Here is a 19,159-nt window from a genome sequence, read left to right as displayed (position 1 = left end):
ACCCAAACAGTGGTTTACCCCCACATATGAGGTATCGGCGTACTCAGGAGAAATTGCCCAACAAATTTTAGGATCCATTTTATCCTGTTGCCCATGTGAAAATGAAAAAATTGAGGCTAAAAGAAATTTTGTGTGAAAAAAAGTACTTTTTCATTTTTACGGATCAATTTGTGAAGCACCTGAGGGTTTAAAGTGCTCACTATGCTTCTAGATAAGTTCCTTGGGGGGTCTAGTTTCCAAAATGGGGTCACTTGTGGGGGAGCTCCAATGTTTAGGCACACAGGGGCTCTCCAAACGTGACATGGTGTCCGCTAGCGATGGAGATAATTTTTCATTCAAAAAGTCAAATGGCGCTCCTTCCCTTCCGAGCCTTACCATGTGCCCAAACAGTGGTTTACCCCCACATTTGAGGTATCGGTGTACTCAGGAGAAATTGTCCAACAAATTTTAGGATCCATTTTATCCTGTTGCCCATGTGAAAATGAAAAAATTGAGGCTAAAATAATTTTTTTGTGTAAAAAAAGTACTGTTTCATTTTTACGGATCAATTTGTGAAGCACCTGGGGGTTTAAAGTGCTCACTATGCTTCTAGATAAGTTCCTTGGGGGGTCTAGTTTCCAAAATGGGGTCACTTGTGGGGGAGCTCCAATGTTTAGGCACACGGGGGCTCTCCAAACGCGACATGGTGTCCGCTAAAGATTGGAGCCAATTTTTCATTGAAAAAGTCAAATGGCGCTCCTTCCCTTCCGAGCCCTGCCGTGCGCCCAAACAGTGGTTTACCCCCACATATGAGGTATCAGGGTACTCAGGACAAATTGGACAACAACGTTCGTGGTCCAGTTTCTCCTTTTATCCTTGGGAAAATAAAAAAATTTTCGCTAAAAGATCATTTTTGTGACTAAAAAGTTAAATGTTCATTTTTTACTTCCATGTTGCTTCTGCTGCTGTGAAACACCTGAAGGGTTAATAAACTTCTTGAATGTGGTTTTGAGCACCTTGAGGGGTGCAGTTTTTAGAATGGTGTCACTTTTGGGTATTTTCAGCCATATAGAACCCTCAAACTGACTTCAAATGTGAGGTGGTCCCTAAAAAAAATGGTTTTGTAAATTTTGTTGTAAAAATGAGAAATCACTTGTCAAATTTTAACCCTTATAACTTCCTAGCAAAAAAAAAATTTGTTTCCAAAATTGTGCTGATGTAAAGTAGACATGTGGGAAATGTTATTTATTAACTATTTTGTGTCACATAACTCTCTGGTTTAACAGAATAAAAATTCAAAATGTGAAAATTGCGAAATTTTCAAAATTTTTGCCAAATTTCCGTTTTTCTCACAAATAAACTCAGAAATTATCGACCTAAATTTACCACTAACATGAAGCCCAATATGTCACGAAAAAACAATCTCAGAATCGCTAGGATCCGTTGAAGCGTTCCTGAGTTATTACCTCATAAAGGGACACTGGTCAGAATTGCAAAAAACGGCAAGGTCATTAAGGCCAAAATAGGCTGGGTCATGAAGGGGTTAATACTGTTTTTTTGTTTGGTTTGTTTTTTTTTGAGCCAACACCAAGTTTTTATAGATTTTATTTCCAGAATTGCATTGTAATTAACTTTGTGGATATTTTATAATTTTTAACCTGTTTTTCAGCTGTTGCCCAGGAAGAAATTGTGCTGGAATCTGAGCGCATGTGGAAAATAGTGGAACCTAAATCAAAGGTAAGTTGTCAAAACTAAAATAAATAACAGCGAAAGGGTTCTCGATATCACATTTTCTTTAAATTGATAGATGGTCACATACATATATATATATGTACATGTTGTATTTCTTTGCTACCACGACCACATGAAATATGCTTTTGGCAGGAAATTATTTTGTACCAACCTGCAGCCAATGCCAATTAAGACAAGCGGGATTGGCATCACTAATGCTAGTCTGGACATGCGCAGCGCATTGATGAAGCCGGGGAGCGTACACCCGGAAGGCAGATCATCATGTTAATGGTCGAGTACTGCAAAGCCCTGATAGTCACGTCGCCTGCATGTTGGATGTCAATCACACCAACTTGGCATGATTACAAGATCCGAGGCAGGACTAGTTTGGAAGAATCAATGTCTTGAGTGTTTTCTGAATGCTTTATCAGACAGGTTGTGTGCACATACCCTAAGAAGACTACTGCCATATTTTATTTAAAGAGACTTTACAGTTTTGGAAAACCTTTGTTTTTTTTAAAAAAAGCCCCACTTTGTTCTTTACTTACCCTCCCCTGGTCCTGTGACGTGTCTCTACCGCTGCTCGCAGTATACGTGATTGTCTGCAGTGATGATGTCCATGCTGAGTTCTGCGGCATGTGCCATCTACTTCGGCAGAGCTGCTGAAATCGCTGATTGGCTGCAGTGCTTTCAACAATGAAACACCAGGGTAGTCGTGGAGATTCAGTGGCGGACTCGGAAAGTGTGAGTAAAGTGCAGGGTTGTGGGTTTTTTTTTTTTAAACTACAGCTGGGCAATGAGGGTTTTTCAAAACCTGAAACCCCTTTAATGTTCACTCCTACAGTGAATTGAAATCCCAGTTTGGTTTATGATAATAGCAGGAAACCCCCCAAATCTTTGTAAAATGGCAAAACTGTTGTATTTTGCTGCAAGTACATAGTAATCATGACAAAATGTATATATAATTTGATACTATTTTGCAAACAAAAATCCAGCGTTTTTGTGCTAAAACAGTGATATATTTAACTTTTTTGTCTTTCAATGCACGGTGTAAAGGAGCTCTTACTGTGGATCTCTGCGCTCCTCCTTTGACTTATCGTAGTCCCATATGGTTCTGCGGGAATACCGCACCCTTGCATCTCTGTATTACTTTTATGAGTTTTAGTTATTAAGGAAAGTGCTTATTACAGAATGTACGAGGCGTAGCACCTGCCAGGTGTGAAGTTACACATTTAATTCTCAGATTTCTGCCCTCGGGACTGTGATACATTTCCTTCACACCCATATTGGTTCACCTGGCAAGCAAACAAGGAAACGGATCTCAGAACATTCTTAGTGAGGGTAGCAAAATGGCAAAAACCCTTGTGTCTTATACAGAGACAAAAGTAGTTTTTTTTTGCAGTTTGTTGCAAATATGATGCTGTAAAAAGATGACACAGTGGAAAGGATAACGTGCATACTGTGAGGGGGGCAGAATATGTAGAATAGGTTACCTGCACATGGCAAACTGTCTTGTTACTGGTAGATAAGAGCATAGACCTGATATGTTGCCACTAGTCGGGTAGTGCGCCATATGGTGACTGCAGCGGAAGCCGGCAGTCGTGCACAGACCTTGGCACTGCTCTGTTGTGGATAAATTGCTCCTAGCAAGTGCTGAGCGATGATGTATAACAAGTTTCAGGGTCATATTGTTTAAAAAATACACAAATTAATTGAGTTCTACCTATAACCTTAAAGGGAACCTGTCACCCCCAAAATTGAAGATGAGCTAAGCCCACCGGTATCAGGGGCTTATCTACAGCATTTTGTAATACTGTAGATAAGCCCCTGATGTATCCTGAAAGATGAGAAAAAGAGGTTAGATTATACTCACCCAGGGGCGGTCCCGGTCCGGTCCGATAAGTGTCGCGGTCCGGCGCCTCCCATCTTCATCAGATGACGTCCTCTTGTGGTCTTCACGCTGTGGCTCCGGCGCAGGTGTACTTTGTCTGTCCTATTGAGGGCAGAGCAAAGTACTGCAATGCGCAGGCACTGGGCCTCTCTGACCTTTCCCGGTGCCTGCGCACTGCAGTACTTTGCTCTGCCCTCAATAGGACAGACAAAGTATGCCTGCGCCGGAGCCGCAACGTGAAGACAAGAAGAGGACGTCATCGTAAGAAGATGGGAGGCGCCGGACCGCGACGCCCATCGGTCCGGGACCGCCCCTGGGTAACCTCTTTCTCATCTTTCAGGTTACATCGGGGGCTTATCTACAGCATTGCAAAATGCTGTAGATAAGCCCCTGATGCTGGTGGGCTTAGCTCACCTTCGGTTTTGGGGGTGACAGGTTCCCTTTAATTACATACTAACCTTTTAAACAAAAAGTGATATACTAAGAAGTCAGCCTAACATTAAAATATAAATCTTATTTTTATTTTCTAAAACCTGTCAGGTCAGATAATGCTATCAAAGAGAATCTGTCAGATGGTTTTTGCTATGTGATCTGAGGACAGTATGAGGTCGGTGTTGAAACACTGAATTCAATGATGTCACATGATGTGAGCCTCTGTGCTGTTCTTTGCTTACACCGAAGGTTTTATCACCTGGTGATTATTTGTGTAGGGATTGTTGATGGCTTTAAGGGACGTTGACTTGATCCTGTCGAATAATGCTAAGTTAACCACCAAGGGTTGCATAGGATAAATAGTACACACATTGGAAATTACTACTGACCACCAGGATATATATTGCGTGCATACATAAGCGCTAGGGTAGGCGACTATAAAGAGTAGTGAATAAAGCTTACAAATATAAATTACCGGCCTAATGCTCAATAACATATGTAGTGATTCCCTCTTATTAGATACTAAACAGTATAAAAGATCAACCCAACACTAAAGATACATTTCTAGTTGTTTTGCCATCATTCCTACATCATAATGGTAGGGCATCCTTACGGACCCTGTGATGGTAGATCTCCTGCTTTGCACTGATGAGGGGCAAAACCCTAAAACACGTGTCTGCGAATGGAGTGTCTGGTTTGGCTTATCCTAAGTTGTGTGGCAAGGCTCATTAAAGGGCCGATATTGATTTTTAGGATTGCTGCCCTCAATAGGTGCCAATGGAGCTCCTGTCCTTTTCTTCTCTGAAGAGTATTTGCATTGCAGAGGAGCATTGCATGCTATACAGTCAGCTTACGCCAGCAAGGCACCTTCCACAAGGACAAACCTTCCCCCTTAGGAAAAAAAAATGTGCTTGGGGCGCATTGTGATTTTTCCATGAGTTTTAAACGTCTCAAAAAAGGAAAAAAAAAGTAATCCCTTAATCCAGGTTTAACCCCTTACCGACGTACATCTATGTCCTATTTTGCCTCTCTGATGTTGCCGTCTTTGCCGGCAGATGATGGCTGTGCTATACAGCCATCATATTCTTCTAACAGCGGAGCGTTGCTACCCGTTAAATGGCGCTGTCAATTTCCAACAGCGTGTTTTCAGAAGGGCGCCTCATTCTATGCGCTCATCGACGTCCTCATGACATGAGTGCAGGTGCCTGGGTTGCCATGAAGTTTGGGGTTTTGCGGAAGACCGTGCGCCTGTCATGATGCTAGCTCCTGGTTTGTGTTCATAGCAGACAGTGATTTTTCAGTAAACCGCAGTGCTGTGTTATTGCTGTGTTTAGTACAAGTGATCAGACGATCACAGGTTCAAGTCTCCTAAGGGGACTAACAAATAGTGAAAATTGAAAAAAATAAATTAAAAATGAGAAAACAAGTATACAAGTTGAAATAACACTCCCTTTTCCCCCATTAAAAATGTTTAAAAAATACTATTGTGGTATCGCTATATCCTTAAAAGCAGGGCTGTGGAGTCGGTAAGCCAAACCTCCGGCTCCTCAATTTCCATGATACCGACTCCACCAAAATGGACTCCGACTCCACAACTCCAACTCCACAGCCCTACCAGGGCGGTGTAGTTGATAAGCCAAACTTCCGACTCCTCAATTTCCATGACACCGACTCCCATTCCACCAAAATGGACTCCGACTCCACAGCCCTGCCTAAAAGTCTGATCTGTGACAATATAAAATTAACTAAACCGATCTGTAAACTGTGTAATGAGAAAATATCTAAACTCCAGAATTACGTTTTTTTTTGGCCTCCAAAACAATTAAAAAAATAAATAATAGGTGATCAAAACATCATATCTACCACAAAATGGTATAAAGAAAAATTTCAGCTCAGGGTGCAAAAATATAAGCCCTCGTATGCTTTGTCAATGCAAAAGGTAAAAAGTTATGTCTCTTGGAAGGAGGAGGGAAATAGAAAACGGAATATAGCTATGTCAGGAGGGGGTTAATCCATGCAGACAATTTAGCGCATCAAGTCGGAGTGATGAGCATTACTTTTAATGAAATCCTAATTTCTGCTTCCTCGCTGCTTTTACTTTTGACTTACATCAAAGAAGTTTTATGAGAATGAATCTTGTAGTATTCTCAGTAGTTTTTCTGTTGGCGCCACAACCTGTTATTAAGTTCCTTTGCTGCCATTATTTTCCTCTTTCGGCAGCCTACTCCCAAACCACTGGATATGAAAATGAAGTTCGTCTGCGGGCAGTGCTTGCGCAACGGTCGAGAGATCGAGGCTGATCGTGATGGAAAGTATTGCACTGCCAAAGCGAGACATAGGTACGAAGCCGATGGTCATTGCTATCAATGATTGACGCCGTTACATCACTGACATTCAGGTTACACTTTTTAATGAGTAATGACTGTCATCTCACAACAAAGAACATAGACATTACTCTTGGAAGGGTAACCCAAACACCCATTCTTCTGCCAAGTGACCTCACATGGCTATGCTGAAAGGCACCAGGGTTGGAACATGGCATGCAGCTTTGTGTATGGCATGGAGCTAAAAGCTTTGTCCTGCAGTATAGATCTGTGCACATCCTCTTAGTTCTAAAAGGGGTTTAGCATGACTATTCTAAATTTGCCATAGTGAAGGAATAAGTGTAAAGGAATTGGTAAAAAAAATATTCAAAAAGATTTTACTTACCACTCCAATCCCCTAGTGCTCTTATAGTTTCCTACAAGGCTGGAAGTAATGATGTCCCATTCATTCAGTCACCGGATGATCACTGAGGCCTCAGACTGCAGATTCATGTGAATGAATAGATGGGACATCAAGATTTCCCAGTACAGACGTGGCGGCTAGATTGGACTGCACAGCTTGGAGCGTTAAGTTGCATCTTTTTTTTTTTTTTTTAAGCCACTAATAACCTTTTTATTAATTCTGCCATAAAACTGACCACTTTCTTTGCTATTTTACAGCTGGACGAAAGATAAGCGAGTGTTGTTGGTGATGTCAAAGGCCAAAAAAAAATGGGTTCCCATCAGAGCCCTTCCATCCATCCGCAATTTTCCTCAGCAGTATGAGGTATTTTTTTTGCGCAATTTAGTAAATGGAAACTAATGCATTGCTTTTCCTTTCATATTTTAGTGGAAATCAAGCTAGTGCCTTTCTGTCGTTAGCACCACACACACCTTGTGCCTTTCTGTCGTTAGCACCACACACGCCTTGTGCCTTTCTGTCGTTAGCACCACACACGCCTTGTGCCTTTCTGTCGTTAGCACCACACACACCTTGTGCCTTTCTGTCGTTAGCACCACACACACCTTGTGCCTTTCTGTCGTTAGCACCACACACACCTTGTGCCTTTCTGTCGTTAGCACCACACACACCTTGTGCCTTTCTGTCGTTAGCACCACACACACCTTGTGCCTTTCTGTCGTTAGCACCACACACACCTTGTGCCTTTCTGTCGTTAGCACCACACACGCCTTGTGCCTTTCTGTCGTTAGCACCACACACACCTTGTGCCTTTCTGTCGTTAGCACCACACACGCCTTGTGCCTTTCTGTCGTTAGCACCACACACACCTTGTGCCTTTCTGTCGTTAGCACCACACACACCTTGTGCCTTTCTGTCGTTACCACACACGCCTTGTGCCTTTCTGTCGTTAGCACCACACACACCTTGTGCCTTTCTGTCGTTAGCACCACACACACCTTGTGCCTTTCTGTCGTTAGCACCACACACACCTTGTGCCTTTCTGTCGTTAGCACCACACACACCTTGTGCCTTTCTGTCGTTAGCACCACACACACCTTGTGCCTTTCTGTCGTTAGCACCACACACACACCTTGTGCCTTTCTGTCGTTAGCACCACACACACCTTGTGCCTTTCTGTCGTTAGCACCACACACGCCTTGTGCCTTTCTGTCGTTAGCACCACACACACCTTGTGCCTTTCTGTCGTTAGCACCACACACACCTTGTGCCTTTCTGTCGTTAGCACCACACACACACCTTGTGCCTTTCTGTCGTTAGCACCACACACACCTTGTGCCTTTCTGTCGTTAGCACCACACACACCTTGTGCCTTTCTGTCGTTAGCACCACACACACCTTGTGCCTTTCTGTCGTTAGCACCACACACACCTTGTGCCTTTCTGTCGTTAGCACCACACACACCTTGTGCCTTTCTGTCGTTAGCACCACACACACACCTTGTGCCTTTCTGTCGTTAGCACCACACACACCTTGTGCCTTTCTGTCGTTAGCACCACACACGCCTTGTGCCTTTCTGTCGTTAGCACCACACACACACCTTGTGCCTTTCTGTCGTTAGCACCACACACACCTTGTGCCTTTCTGTCGTTAGCACCACACACACCTTGTGCCTCTGTCTTCATCACCACACACACCTTGTGCCTTTGTCTTTAGCACCACACACACCTTCTGCCTTTCTGTCGTTAGCACCACACACACCTTGTGCCTCTCTGTCATTCGCACCACATGCACCCTTGTGCCTTTCTGTCTTTAGCACCACACACACCATGGGTGTTTTTCCAATGTAGATATTAGGCTACGTTCAAATTTGCGGTCAGCGCCGCAGCGTCGGGCGCCGCAGCGGTGCCGCATGCGTCATGCGCCCCTATATTTAACATGGGGGCGCATGGACATGCGTTGTGCTGCGTTTAGCGCCGCATGGCCGCAAGCGTTGGACGCAAGAAACGCATCAAGTTGCATTTTTTTTGCGTCCAACTTGCGGCCAAAAACGACGCATGCGGCGCAAAACGCAGCGTTTTAGCGTGCGTTTTGCCGCGTTTTCGTTTGCGTTGTGCGCTGCGGCGCCGACGCTGCGGCGCACAACGCAAATGTGAACGTAGCCTTACAGAAAACTGCTGCAGTGGGTCCCCTAGCTATCAGATATTTATGGCTTATTCTATATCCATATTGGAATGTTCTTTTTATTAATGATAACATAAATAATAAAGGGGTTGTCCGGGTGTGTGCTGAAAGCTTGTAGTCACTTTGTGTGACTGCAGATTCCTGAATTCTCACAACGTGCACACCCCGCGCTATCTGTATTCTATGGCGTCGGTGGCGAGAGCGGGCAGTTGCATGACCGCAAGTATGTTATTTACAAACTTCTGGACATGTTTCAACTAGATGTGCGCAGCCTTGCTCATTTTACTTGTGTGTGAGTGAGGCCACACAAGTCTAGTCAAAAAGTGGCCAGATGTATACAAGTAACACGATCGTACACTTACGATCACGTAACTGCCCTCTCTCGCCATTGACATTGGAGAACCCTGACAGCATGTGGTGCTCAACTAGAATGACTGCAGACTTTTACCAACAGACCAGACAACCCCTCTAAGGAGTTTGATAAGTTTTTGGGGGGTTTTAGGCAGAATAACTGTTTAACCCGTTCCTGACCAGTGACGAAAATGTACATCATAGTCAGGAGCTGGTTCCCACGCAATGATATACATTTTCATCTAGTTGATCAGTGACCCGGAGTGGCAGGCCTTCATGACTCTCAAAAAATGGAAGAAAAGGTGATCAAAACGGCATATGTACCCAAAAATGATACCTATGAAAGTATCCTTTTATCCTGCAAAAATCAAGCCCTCGCGCAACTCTATTCTCAGAATTTTCCGTATTTTCCGGCGTATAAGACGACTTTTAAAAAAAAAAAAAAACAACTGAAAATCATCTCAAAAGTCGGGGGTCGTTTTATACGCCGGGTACGGCGTGTGCAGGGAGCGGTCCTGTATGGTTCCCAGGGTCTGGAGGAGAGGATGGTCCTTCGCTCAATGCATCCTTAGGAACGGAGGCCGCTGCTTGCACCGCTGAGAGCCGCGGGCCATCGGAGGGTAAGTATATCCCATATTTTTTATTTTTATTCTTTTTTTTTTTTTTTTACATGAATGTGGATCCCAGGGCCTGAAGGAGAGTCTCCTCTCCTCCAGACCCTGGGAACCATCCACACCACACACGCCATATAAGATGACTGGGCGTATAAGATGACCCCCGTTTTATACGGCGAGCATATCCCAAACTCCATATTTTATATGGAAAAGTTGGGGGGTCGTCTTATACACCCAGTCGTCTTATACACCAGAAAATACAGTAGTTTTGGATTTCAGAAAATGGAGACACAAAAACAGAACGGTTCGTGGTTGTTTGTTTGTTTTTAAAATGTCCAAGTAGTAAAATGTAAGAAGAAATTAAGTTAATTTGATACTGCCTTGATTGTGCAACCTGGAGACAGAACTTAACCAGTTCAAAACCGGGCTATTTTACCATGTTCATGACAAGCATATTATTTTTTTGTTTTACTTTTTTTTTTCTTCATACATGGGGATTTTAAGAGCATTTAGGTTGTTTTGTGGTTTATTCCAACAGTTTTTGCCTTTTTTTTTTTCTGGTACTTGGGTCCTAATATTTATATTCATATGTTTTTGTTTGTAGCGATTAGGTTGTAAAAGACAAAGTGCTCGAGTTTAACAGTTTTTAAAGAACAAAAAGTGCCATAGGTGCCAGTCTAGAAACAGCAATTTAGTCTGGCATTAGCTTTTTTTTTAGTATGTCTGTTTTGCTTTGTTTTTGTGTTTTTCTTGTTTTTTTTTTTATTTTATTTTTTTTCAATTTTGCTTTTCATTTCTTTATTTTTAACTTATTTCATACATTTGTGCCCCTCATTAGGTCATGACTTTTTGGCATCATGTCAACATTTCAATATATTTTCTTTTTTTCATTGCTGACTGCCCTTGTAATTGGGGCTGACATACTAGCACATTCAACCTCGTCCTTTCCTACCTCCTGATCTGAGTTTGCTAGGACCCAGCAGCTCCCTCCAGGCCGTCAGATGTGCTGTTCATGTTAATGTTCATTCTGCACTGTATAATCGGCTATCAAGAAGGCAGAGATGGTACTTAACCGTCTCCGCCTTCTGTAAGTAGAATCTGGTTGTCTCTGACAGGGTTCGATCCCCTCCCTGCAGCTGCTGACTTTTCTGAAACATTCTTTTCTAAACTTATGCGGACCAGCCCATTTTTAAAGATGTAAACCCTGTAAAAGCAAATCACAAAAACTGCAGAGTGCTACTGATATTGCCATAAGAAGGTGCATTGTAGCCAATGTAGAATGAAAAAGCTTCTTTCTAAAGGCCCCGAACAGAGGTGTCCTGAATGGGTTAATGATAGGCATGGCATCCAGCTAAGCAGGCTGGGGCGGAATATAAAAGTGTGCATTTGATCAGGTAATAACACCTTATCCAGACTGTTAAAAATGGCTGTTACCTAATATGACCCGAGCCATATTCTGTAGGTTACACTGTTGGTTAATAGGTGGAAACATTAAACCTGTTTGGACGAGGATTGGGGCTTTATTTTTGCATTTTTGTCATGGTAAATGCCGTAGTTTAAAATGTGCAACTTTTCAAGACAGATAGACAAAAAACCTTGTGCTCTGTCCCGGCAGAGTACCCTAATGCATCCAGCGATTGCAGAGATGCCTCAGGGTATTTGCCCGATTTTTCCTAAAGCTTCACTATATCATGGTGCCAAAAACTTCTCGTTTCCGCCACAGATCTGCATCCATGTGCAAAACGGCAAGAAGTGCCAGTACAATGGACCCTGCACATTTGCACACTACACTGAAGAAAAAGACGTCTGGACTTTTATGAAGGAGAACAAAGGTCAGTGAGTGCAAATGTGTGCTAGCCCTTTAAGTTAAAGCGTAAGCTCTTCAGCTGTCTTTCCTAACCACGTTTCCTATTGCATCATGTACAGGGAGACAATTAATTTACATGTTTTAATTATTATTATTTTTTAATCTCTTTAGTCCTGGATCTACAGCTGATCTTCGACTTGTGTAATAAGAGCACCGCCCCAGCTGAGAAACCTGGCAAGATGGCGGCGGCAGCAGCCGGACCTCACAAAGAAGGCGAAAAGCAGATTGTCATGCCAACAGATTACGCAGATCTTATGGTAATGTGATCTTTCTTCCCAGCTGGTGGCAGGCAGGGAATATTATTAGGAGTGCAGTACGGATTGATATTAAGGGTCCCGGGAGTGTGATGGGGGGATATTAAATAGTGGAGTGTTCTCTTTTAAAGGGAACTTGTGATCTGGAAATGTGTGCGAAATAGAAACCTCTTAAAGGGAACCTGTCTCGGGATTCCCTATGAAAGTAAGAGCATGCTAGCTGTGATAATTGTATCAGAGCATGCGTATGTGTAGTCAGAAGGGGGCTGGCTAAGCTGTGAATTTCTAACCAGCCCCCTTCTGAAGTCATAGCTGTTTGTTTTATAGACAGAGAAGGGGCCTGGCTTAGCTATTGAACGTTGTTTCACACAATATTGGTCCAAAAATTACACCAAAAATGTTCTCGTGTGCAGAGTCCAAGCCTGAATTGGAGCGGTCAGGTCTCTGGACTGGAGCTGATATCTTGCAATCAGGGCCCCTTCCAAGGGTTAGCAACCAGAGCATGTTTGTCATAGGTAGTAGTCATCAGTGAAAGGAGAACACAGTGTAATAATGGCGCTGCTCACTGCTCCTTTCCAGTAATTGGGGCATGAATCATGCCCACTGTACAGTGCATTCAAAGACTGAGCAGGACTTCGGTCATCTGAACAGTGGGCATGACTGGAGAACAGCCGGGACCGCGCCATGCCCCAATGAGTAGAAAAGGAACCAGGACACCGCAATTAGAACCTTGTTTTCCCCTTTCACTGATGACTGCTACCTGCGTCAGACACACGCTTCACATGATAATTATCACCTTTGCCTTTACTTACCACCACTTACCAGCCACTTTCTCTATCTGTACAGCACCTGTGACTGAGAAGGGGGCTGGCTGACTAGCTCAATCCCATACCTTAGTCAGTTCCCCTTCTGTGTTACAGGCAACATTGACATCTGACTTGGCTATTTAAATAATCCGGTCAGCCTGCCCCATACACGCACAGCACTGGCCACGTGCTGAACCAGCAGACTGTCTCCGGTGCCACCCCAAACCCAGTGGAGTTGCCACAAGTGGAAGCTCTTCACGTGTGCCCTGCTTTTTTTTTCTCCTAAAAGGCTGGTTTCCACTGCTATCTCTGCGGCAAGAACAGCAACAGCGAGAGGCAATGGCAGAAACACATCCAGTCCGAGAAGCATAAGGATCGCGTGTTCACCTTGGAAGGTGAAGAGAGCTCCTGGAAATATCGATTTCCAGCTGGGGAGTTCAAGCTTTGTGAAAGGTGAGAGTGCGCTTACTCTGTGCATTCGAGGCAATGGTTGGAAGATCCTGAAGGGCTTGTAGGTCGGTAGAGAAGACTTTTAGAAAGTTACATGGCAACCAGAGAAGTTACCTTTCTGGGATCCCTAAAGTTTCCAAAATGATGGGGCCCTTGGTCTCTCTTCTTGACTTGAGAGTAGGGCTAGCCTGTGATGTCCTTCTGGGAAGACTTAAAGGGACTCTGTCAGCACAGAATGACTGTTCAAACTAAACTGCATCATGGCGCAGTCAATCATTTCCATACACCTTCCCACCTGCTTGGTTTCCATCTACCTCCACCCTTCGCTTGCTCTATGAAGCCAGAGCTGTCAATCAAAGAAGAGCGAAAGCAAGCGGGTGTGAAGATGTATATAAATGATTGCCCCCGCCATGATGCACCACGCGCCTCTGTTTGGTTTGAACAGTCTTTCTGTGCTGACAGTCCCTTTAAAGGGATCGTCTATTTTAATTTTCTTCCCAGCAGTATATATATTTTTTTTTTTAAACCGAAGTAAGACTGTTAAAGCAGCTGCCACTCCAGTTCTCACTTTTCCACTGCTCCCCGGATTATAGGCCGCAGTAGCCTCATTTTGTTTACCGCAGCATGCTCCCTGAGGCCAGTGATTGGCTGCAGTGGTAACATGTTGTAGAGAAAATATCACTACTGCAGCTTGTCACCATAGCACTCCGGGGAGCAGCTGAGAGGTGGCAGTGACTTCAGATAAGTAGCGTTTTAGTTTTTTTTGCAAGCATTATTTGTAGAGAGGCAAATTAATTCCCAGAGCTTCGGTCCACAGAATGAGACAGTAGTCTCTGGCTGCTGGACTTCAGGCTCGCAAATCGCTTACCTTACAGAATCCTCAGCTTTTGATTAGCTGGACTTGCGGGACATTGTATATGCGTCATGCTGTAATGATAAATTTGTGCCAGCCTGACTATCAAAACCTGCAACTGGGATCTCGGACGGTAAGAGATTTGCGAGTCTCCTTTCCAGCAGCCGGAGACTGCTGACCTTGACTGATGGAGCGCAGTCCTGCGAATCAAGCCACCCATCTCTAATTATTTGCATTTACAAATGTTTCTGCCAGGAACGTATCTTTAGTCCATATTGAGGGTTGCCTTCTCTCACATTTAGGTATGAGGAGACACAGAGTTGCCCGCATGAAAACAACTGCCCCTTTGCCCACGGAAGTGAAGAATTGGCAGAGTGGCACGAGCGCAGAAAAGTTTTGCAATACAAAGTTTCCAAAGCCCGTAAAGACATGTTACTGGAGCCCAGCGACTCTGACTTTGGCAAATACTCCTTCATTATGCAAGATCTGGCAGAAGACGCTGAAGAATAAGGGATAGCAGGATCACAGTGAAGCCTGGAAGTATTCTCGTCACTCAAGACATGGGATGCAGCTTTCATTTGTAAAGCTGGATTGTTACCATCAAACAATAGATCAGTAACTAAAGGTCATTACTCCGTTTTATATGTTGAGTATAAAAGTATTAATCTGCCCAAAGACATCACTGCAAAGAGAGAATCTCCCCCGATCCAAAAGTTTTGATGTATGTATTGATAATTATCACATTTGAAGCATTATCTTGAATGTGGCATCTCCTTATATTCCAGATTTTGGCCCCGATAATGAAAAAAAATCTTTTAACTTTTTTTCCTGACTGCATTATATATATATATATATATATATATGGTGAACCTGTTGGAGCGGCTCTGTAACTTTCTTACTACTGTGTTTACTCTGTGACTGCGAAAAAGAAAAGTCTTAATCCCATTTACTTCTAGTTGGGGTGTCTGTAATTGAATTGTTAAACTGTGCACGCTGTATTAGGAGACACCGAAAATCATGGGAAATCTGGGGTGTGAACGTGGCCTTAAGAAAAATGTTGGCTTCTCCACAGCAGGCTGCGCCTGGCCTGCTGACATATTGGCTTTCCCACGCCAGAGACTGTTTTGGGTTTGTTTCATGGTTTCCTGTGTCCCCCTAAGAAGCGTCTGAGCAAAGAGAAGTTTTGGTACTCAATGTAAAATCTTTCTCATAGCCTTCGTTGGGGGATACTGTACCCCCCCTTGTTTGGGTGGTCTTTGTTTTTCTTCTTACACTGCTTTTGCACTGAGTGTCGACAGGCGAGGTGTAGCTTGTTGGGCAGGAGCCCACTTTTTTTCTTAAGATGTATTTTCAATGGCAGCAGATTCTCCATGGTTTGTGTCCCTCAATGAAGGTTACAAGAAAGAGATTTTACAGTGAGTACCAAAAATCCTCTTATTGAAACCTATAATATGATTGTGAGCAGAGTTCGAGATTTGTAAAATTACCATGGGTTCATATAGGCGCTGGACGGCTCTTATTACTCCTCTCTTTTTTAGATTGTCTCTTCCTTTCCTGATTGATCAGGTAGTGGTGTCATAATCCCTTTGTCAGTAAAAGTCAACATGGTCTAAAAGGCTACTCAGTATTTGGTCTATCTCTGGGGACAAAGGTATAAGGTTATTTGCACATTGGGGCAATTCAATTTTCGGAAGTGGTATCTAGTTGATCTGATATTCTGCACGTCGGTACCTGATCACTCAGCTGAAATCTTCAAAAATGTAAAAAATCTTTCCAATTTACATAAAAAATATGTTTACCGAACTGTAAAGAGTAAAGATCTCCCTGGAATATGCTGTTACTAGGTGGTTATGTGAGTGCAACATTACGAGGTCAGTAGATTGTTTCCATTGACATGTATGCACTAAATTGATGACTGCAGCACCTCGAACCATCAGTCCCGAAAACACAAATCTAAGAGGGATCAAGCATGTTGGCTATCAAACGGCCGATCCTTTTGTTCTCTCTGAGATAAGTCGCTGGCTGAGGAGTCTCACAGCGGCTCTTTTAGACCATACAAGAACTGTTGGCTGATCCGAGCGTTCCAGTATATGGGGACTTGGGGGAGAGATTTATTGGATGAACGATCGTTCAGCTGACCGCTATCTAATTTGTGTTGGGGGCTTTATAGGGAATGGCACAAATCAGTACACCATCATCATCCGTGGATGCACCTGTCGAGAGCCGTGCATGATTTTGGAGCTCTGAGGGCACCAATGTGACTGTAAGCAAGTGCAAACGTGGTATGGGGTGTCCTGGCACTTAGATCCTGCGGGTGATAAACTGATGGCAAATTTGTCTGCTAGCAGGTGTTTCCCCATTGAGCGTAAATGAACACTTGGCCGATCATGTATGAGGATGAGTAGTGGAGAGGAACATCTGCTGGCTGACCGCCAAGGGCTTGTGTATCCTAAAATTGGTGTGAGAGAAGTGTGGTCCTTGTTCTTTCTTGTGTTATTAAAGGAGATAAATAGAAATGATCATATGAATTATTAAGTGCCAAACTATAAGAAATAATGGTGAGTGGTGGTTCATGTAGAAGGGGTGAACTGTAGAAGTGAAAGTCTAGATTATTATGGCAGATTTTGGGATTCCTATGATAAACACTTATGAAAGATACTTATATGAAACTCCTCATTCTTTATGGAATTGACTCAAACGTTCACTTTTTTGATGGCTTCATGTTAATCACACCAACACCATGGTGGAGGATTTATCATGATTGCAAGCCAAAAATGGACTTGTACCTCCCTGTCAGATACATTTTTTTTCCTGAGGCCTTTTGGAAAATTAAAGAGTGGTAGCCTGACTACTCTACTTTTCCTGTGCACCGCTCCAAATATCTATTCATCACGCCAGTGTCACTTTTTGCTTTCCTTCTATTTTCTTCTGCATGCTTAGTACTTCACTCTCCACTACTTGATAATTGTCTTTAAATAAGGGGTTATCCCTCCAATTGGTGTTGATCACCCCCCCCCCCAAAAAAAAAAAAAAAAAAAAGCTAAACCCCACTTTTACATGGACTGATAATCAGGAGAACGAATGTTACTGAGAGTGCTCATTCATGATCGTTGGTTTATGAAAATGCTTGTTTGTTGACTGATCCCAACTTTGTGGCCTAATAATGATGATTGTCGGCAGCACACTTCCTCGTAAAAGGTGGGGGAATGTGCTGTCGACAGCATGCACACTGTGTGGGAGCCAAATGATTTGGGCCTTTAAAGGAGGGCTTTGTTGTACACCTAATTCCCAGGCTCTGGAGACCTGACACCACTCCTCTGCTGTATACTGTCACCGTATATTCTGTATTCGCATGGTTACTCCATTGGTTGCAGCTTGCTTATGCCGCAGTATTGAGACGTGGGTGATGTGTACTGACCTCGGTGTTGTGTTGGAGGTGTCACGGCTCGCTAATGGTCTATCAGGCTTTAAATACCCAGCTGATATGGAGTACCCCTATTTACAGGCAACGAGGCCTTTATATGATGGGATCTTTATACCTGAGGCATAACGGCTTATAATCTAATTATGGAAAGATTGTATATCAGGGTGATGTCTTATTAATGGAGAGCCTTTAGCCGTCATGAGTGAAACACCCTAATATTTGCTTCTTGTGCAATTAGTGGTATGAATATATTTAGTTGCAAAGTACTTTTTGGGGGTTCTCTGTAATTCATGAATAAAGTTTGCAGACAAGACACTGAATGGGCTATTAGCATGCAACTTTTGGTCCCAGAGATGATTTTGGGAGACTTGACTGCATGGACAGTGGCATCTGCTTTCATCCATTACGTCCGTGGATGATGAGATATGCATACATAGTACTTAAAGGGGTCGTCTGATCTTCTTTGTTCAGGAGGTCATAATTCCCCTGCCTTCCTTGCAGGCGGTTTTGCGGTGCACCCCTAATGATCGACGCTGATCTGTGCGTTCTCCCATGCTGCAAGTAGAGGCAGCTTTGCATCTGCGGCATCGGAAGATCGCAGGATCACTGAGGCCAGCTTCAGAACTGCGGTTGAAGCCTATATAGCAAAGAGCTTACAAGCTCCTTTCCTAGGAAACCGTCCACTTCTGATAGACCACAGAGGTGGCCTGTAAACTATACATTTTATAATCCCTCTCTTTTTTTTGAGATTGAAAAGGATTTTTAATATGCGTTAAATTAACTAGTTGCTTGATTTTACAAGCACTTTGTAATTTTAACCATTTAAGACATAAAAGGGAACCTGTTATCAGAACCATGGTCAGCACAGTGACCAGTGCGGCAGATGGTATCTGGGGACCTGCCTTGGACTAGTCAGTCGAGACACACAGACCCCAGCCGGCTTTTAAATGTGCTTTATTTGAAACGCCGCCGCTTTTCAGAGTAAGACACACTTGGCTGCAATAGTGCAGCCAGTGTCCGATTCATGGTGCCTGAGGGGCCTCTTTAAGACCACCTCTTTAAGGTTTACATATCATGTCCTGGGAACACTCGGCTCACATTTTTGTATAGGAACTCTTGAACAATTAGGATTCTTTGGTACCCAATTGGCTTGAAAGATTTTTACTGATATAGAAAATAAAGTTTCTTTTTATTTTGTTTTTCTTACCCCAGGATCAGTGCTATCTATGTGCATTGGCATCATTTAGTTTTGCTCCTTATTTCCCAAAAAGGCCGTTTTGCAATACCAGATACATCACTTGGACTAGAGTGGTACTGTTTCTGGAGAAAAGCAGCAGATCCTTTGTGTAAAGCTGAATTCAGACGTCCATGTACCATGGCCCAAGTACACATAGTGATGTCCGGACTGGCCCCAACTGGCCCCAGGTCTCCTATATATACTCCTGTGAGGCTGTGAAGTCCAAGTCGTGAGACCAGCGACCAGTCCGGGCATCATAGTTCGTACTCGGCCCTTGATAAATGGACTTGAATTCGACTTACATACACATTATATATATATATATATATATATATATATATATATATATATATATATATATA

General features: G+C 43.3%; 1 protein-coding gene across 2 annotated transcripts in view; it reads left to right on the top strand.

The window, feature by feature from the left end:
* Positions 1 to 17,152, top strand: part of LOC143788448 (uncharacterized) — an 87,525-nt gene extending 70,373 nt beyond the window's left edge. For both annotated transcript variants that reach the window (XM_077278134.1, XM_077278133.1), the window contains exons 17-23: positions 1,649 to 1,716; positions 6,254 to 6,372; positions 7,018 to 7,123; positions 11,630 to 11,738; positions 11,885 to 12,030; positions 13,123 to 13,286; positions 14,439 to 17,152. In XM_077278134.1, coding sequence (XP_077134249.1) covers positions 1,649 to 1,716; positions 6,254 to 6,372; positions 7,018 to 7,123; positions 11,630 to 11,738; positions 11,885 to 12,030; positions 13,123 to 13,286; positions 14,439 to 14,646 — 920 coding nt within the window. In that variant the 3' untranslated portion in view covers positions 14,647 to 17,152. The remainder of the gene's footprint in view (positions 1 to 1,648; positions 1,717 to 6,253; positions 6,373 to 7,017; positions 7,124 to 11,629; positions 11,739 to 11,884; positions 12,031 to 13,122; positions 13,287 to 14,438) is intronic.
* Positions 17,153 to 19,159: the final 2,007 nt, after the last annotated feature.

The sequence above is a fragment of the Ranitomeya variabilis genome, chromosome 8 (genome assembly GCF_051348905.1).
Source record: "Ranitomeya variabilis isolate aRanVar5 chromosome 8, aRanVar5.hap1, whole genome shotgun sequence".
Classification (NCBI taxonomy): domain Eukaryota; kingdom Metazoa; phylum Chordata; class Amphibia; order Anura; family Dendrobatidae; genus Ranitomeya; species Ranitomeya variabilis.
This window is presented reverse-complemented; position numbering and strand designations above follow the sequence as displayed.